This window comes from Octopus sinensis, unplaced genomic scaffold (genome assembly GCF_006345805.1).
Source record: "Octopus sinensis unplaced genomic scaffold, ASM634580v1 Contig18276, whole genome shotgun sequence".
Lineage (NCBI taxonomy): Eukaryota > Metazoa > Mollusca > Cephalopoda > Octopoda > Octopodidae > Octopus > Octopus sinensis.
Genome location: NW_021835703.1, coordinates 30,001 through 35,000, shown reverse-complemented (window position 1 = coordinate 35,000; position 5,000 = coordinate 30,001). Strand labels below are relative to the sequence as shown.

General features: G+C 32.0%; 1 protein-coding gene across 1 annotated transcript in view; it reads left to right on the top strand.

Moving 5' to 3' along the window:
* Window positions 1-1,039: 1,039 nt before the first annotated feature.
* Window positions 1,040-5,000, top strand: part of LOC115231347 (interleukin 17-like protein) — a 4,385-nt gene continuing 424 nt past the window's right edge. Inside the window, exons 1-2 of the mRNA XM_029801393.2 lie at window positions 1,040-1,150; window positions 4,769-5,000. The exon at window positions 4,769-5,000 is cut by the window's right edge and continues 424 nt beyond it. Of these exons, the coding sequence (XP_029657253.1) occupies window positions 1,136-1,150; window positions 4,769-5,000 (247 nt within the window). The 5' untranslated portion in view covers window positions 1,040-1,135. The remainder of the gene's footprint in view (window positions 1,151-4,768) is intronic.

Sequence of the window (5,000 nt, the reverse complement as noted above, 5' to 3'; positions counted from 1 at the left end):
CCCACTTTTTGTGGTTATAGAACCTAGCTGTTCTTTCTAACGTGTTGAATTTCTATCAGTGGATTCCTTATGTGTAAATATACACTATACCGTACCACTAAAATGTAGTCTTTTTGACTAAATGTTTCACACGTTGGACCACTTGACATATAACTTTTAATTAATTTCCATTTCCCTTTATATATATATATATGTATATATATGTATATAATGTTATATATAATATATATATGTATATATAATATATATATGAATATATTATATGTGTGTGTATTTATATATGTATATATGTATAACGCGTATATATATATATTTGTATATATGAGTGTCTGTATGCATATATATATATGTATATATATATATATCTATGTATATGTATATATATTTTATATATATATTTTATATATATATGTGTGTGTGTGTGTGTGTGTGTTTGTGTGTATATATATATTCAAAGAGATAGATAGATAGATAGATAGATAGATAGATAGATAGATAGATAGATAGATAGATAGATCGATAGATAGATAGAAAGAAAGAAAGAAAGAAAGAAAGAAAGAAAGAGGGAAAGATAGATAGATAGATAGATAGATAGATAGATAGATAGATAGATAGATAGATAGATAGATAGATAGATAGATAGAGAGAGAGATAAAAACCTAGATAGATAGACAAGAGAAATAATAAAATATATTAAAAATAGTTTGGAAAAGTTCTTATTTACTATGACTCTGTTCCTGTGTATTCAGACAACTCAGAACGTACCACATCCGATTAACAGGTAAAAGAGGAAACAAATCATAATCTATGTCCTGGTTACCTCAAACGCTCTGCAATTTATATAGATCACAACTTATTTCACTTAATACCAGATCTTTCACATCACCGGAAGTAAATTTTTCCGTAAATTTGTTAGTTCCTCCTGTTTATATTTATAATTTTTTAGTTATCATTCATCTTTGTGACATATGGTAATTCCCCGGTGAAAATATTATATATAAGTAATCTCAGAGGAGATGTTATCATCACAAGTGAATATCATTTTGATAAACTCGCACTCTCAAGATTTATTTGAAAATACATACATATATACTACGATTGTCATTCTTTCCATTCCAAGTGACCATCCATTATTATGAATACCACCAACGTAAGTAAACAAACCTTGTTAATATCAACTGTAATATTTATATCTTCAGTCTTATGTCTATGCTTACTCTTCTATCATTCATAGGAATGAGTGAATCATTTTGCTTATGTACTGAACGCAGATTAGTACTATACGTGTGATACGTATTTCTATGGCTGTGGTATATTGATCTAATTCTGTGCTTTCACACATAGATATTTATAAATATTTTCATACATCTTTTATACACATGTAATTCTTTGATCTCACTTTTAATTTAACTAGAATTGCAGTTGGGTGTCTAAGAGCATACATTTGGCAGGTGTTAAAGGAGAATTTGTGAAAAATATTTAATGAAACTTAAAACAGAAGGATATGAAGCACATAAACTGTGTATTCATTTCCCTCTCTATTTAATTATCTATTGGTTAAAATAAATAACACCTTTGGTCCTGAACGTCCAAGGTATTCTTCCAAGAAGATTCCACACCTAAGTATTAAGTCCGGGCAGTGCATACTAGATTCCCATCTCCACGCCATCGATAGTGTAATAGATAAAGGCAAATGCCGACACCGCTTAGCACCAGTGACAACGTACCTAATTTACACCGCTTAGGCAAGTAGAGCAACGCGAAATAAAACGTTTTGGTTAAGAACACAAAACACAGCCCGGCACGGAATTCGATGCTCTAACCACTGACACATGTGCAATCAAAATTATATGTTAGAAAGTAGCATAAACTCCGTTCATAAAGCTTTAGAAACGTATGCAATCATTCTTCGAAATATATTTTCATTGCAAACGATGCTTATGGACGGATTTGAAGTCACGGAGCAACTCAAAGAAAGTTAAATTAATCTCCACATTCCAATAAACATTTCCATTTTTGGCCCGCAAAGGTCTCCTTCATCGAAAACCGAGATTTATTAATGCTATATATATATATATATATATATATATATATATATATATATATATACAATATGTACATATGTATGTATAAGAGGGCTAAAAAGAGAAATGTTTATTGGAATGTGGAGAATAATTTAACTTTCTTTGTATATATATATATATGTTATTTCTAACTTTATTTTTGTAATTCTTATTTTTGTAGCTGTTATTTTTAACTTTTTATTTGAATTTTTATTTGAACTATGGCTTGTACTGTAGGGTCCAGCGGACCTAATTTAAACATACCTATTTTACACATACTTAAGTGTTTTAAAAAATTAAAACATAGTTTATAGTATTGAACGATGATAAAGTGATATAAGGGCCTAATGATTGGGGTTACATTTCATATATACATATAAACATATATCTATACACACACACACACATATATATATATATACATACAATTCCTATATATATATGCATACATACACACACACACACACATATATATATATATATGTATGATTTATTAATGAGAAACAATATTGTAAATTGATTACACCTTCGGATAATACCGACCTCAGAGTTCAGGTATATACTGGTAGATATGATGTGATGACACAAAGGAGATTCACAATTGAATGATCTTATGGAGAAATTAAATTCAAGGTGAGGGTTTAATAATGGGACTATTCAGGATTTATAATCGTAGAGGTGGAAGATGGGCGGATGACAGAAATGTCGTTTCGGTTGCATGTGTATGGTAAGTAGCGCGGGCTAGTAACTCCAAGATTCGGAGTTCGATTCCAGGCAGTTACCTGAATAATAATAATAATAGTAATAATGATAATGATAATAATAATAATAATAATAATAATAATAATAATAATAATAATATAATAATAATAATAATAATAAATGCCCTGATGCAGTACCAGGCAGTGGCTCGCATGGCTTCTGATCTTAACTGATTGGAAGTGTTATCATGTACATTGTTTTGTCTTGGTATAAAAGATGGGCTACAGCAATATTCTGCTCAATACCACAGATTTGCTTGTCAGTTTTGACCTTAACCAGTTGAGCATGTCCCTTAGTGGCTGATGATATGTGCATCTCTGATCACGAGCAGAAGTAGTGGGGGAGCATCATAGCCATGTGTTGAGAGGGATTCTTGGGTTTGAATAGTTCACCTCTGGAAACATGGGTGGTTCTTTCAACATCCTTAAGCAACCCTATTCAGGGACCGTTTGAGCGGGATGGCTACTCAACCTGAAGAAAATTCTAACTGGGCCCCACCTGCAAGGTCATGTGCTGTTTCTTGATATGAGATCACCATGTCGCGCACATATGGTTGTGATGCATGTGCCTGGTGTACCTTTATCACGGGTAGTCATGATGGGTATATTGAGCTTCGTATATTTTACCCCAGTGTCACTTTGATGGCATGAACTGCTCTCTCACTCAATAATAATAATAATAATAATAATAATAATAATAATAATAATCATATTAATGATAATAATAATGATGATGATGATGATGATGATGAGGAGGAGGAGGAGGATAATAATAATAATAATAATAATAACAACAACAACACCAACATCAACATCGAAAAATGCCATAGGAATGAGAACCCAGGTTCGAAATTTCCCGAAGACATCTGTTGAAGCCTGGAGGATATATCAACCGAAGCGTTTTAACAACAAACAAGAGGAAGACAAATATCCGTCAATCGTAAATAACGTAAATAATGTACATAATTCCTCATCTCTTAAATATAGAACAGTGAATGGTTAGCTATGTTAGTGTGTATGAAAGTTAGAGATTTTAAGGTTGAGAGGGTAGTAGAAAATGGTTGGCTGGGTGACCAAGAGCGAAGTGGGTAGTGGTGGTTTAAGAAATCTGGAAAACTTTAAAGAGGTGTGTATGAGAAAAAAAATTCTGTGTAGTATTTTCTATATAGTATGTTGCTATGCTGACTTTATCTTAGTTTAAGTTTATTTTGGGTATGGATACTTGAAATTAAGGGACTCCATAGATTTAATGAAATAATAAAAGATGAATATTACCTTTGTTTACAAGACTAAAGTACACCAGAGAATCTATTAAATAATAAAGAGTTAAGGAGGCAAAAATAGGGTAATGGTTATTTTACACATAACTTACTGAATATGGAATATTTTGAGATTTAAGATTGTATTATCTCCTGTTTTATATTATGCATGTGTGGATTGTCTAATACAAATATTCGAGAACAGTGGATTGTGTTGTTATGTGTATTCGTATTTCTATTTCGATGCACAGATTTGTAAAACTACGTTATATTTTTTTATGATATCAACGATACTGATTGTATTTTCGAATCCATATGATAATTAATGATGACTCTCTCAATCAGAATTATTATGCTATTGTAGCGCACAAACTCACACACATACACACACACACACACATATACAAATATAAATATATACGCGTGTATAGAGATATGCATATATTTACATGTATATAAGCATACATTTAAAAATACATTCACACATACATTGGCAAAAAAGAGAGAGAGAGAGAGTGAGTGAGTGAGTGAGTGAGTGAGACAGTCGGTCAGTCAGTCAGTAAGTGAATGAGTTGATGTGAGCAATACAAGTAGTATATTATACTTGATTTCGTTTATTCATTTAGCTGTAGGTCATATCGAAACGTAACTACTCATTTTCACATATACATTTTATATCACGCAGGTTCACCTCCGAGTTGTGATCTTCCTTCTCACCAACGTCGTATTCTTCATATCCTCGGCGTCAATTCCGACTCAATGTAACATACCAAATGACTTGAATATTCGGTACGAGAAACTCTACAACGCAGCGATCGGCAATAGCTTTTTTCTACCAGCTGAAATATCTCCAGCGGGAAGTGACCAACAAGCACTGACCGTAGGGGATAAAACTTGCCCTACATCTTCCGTATCTA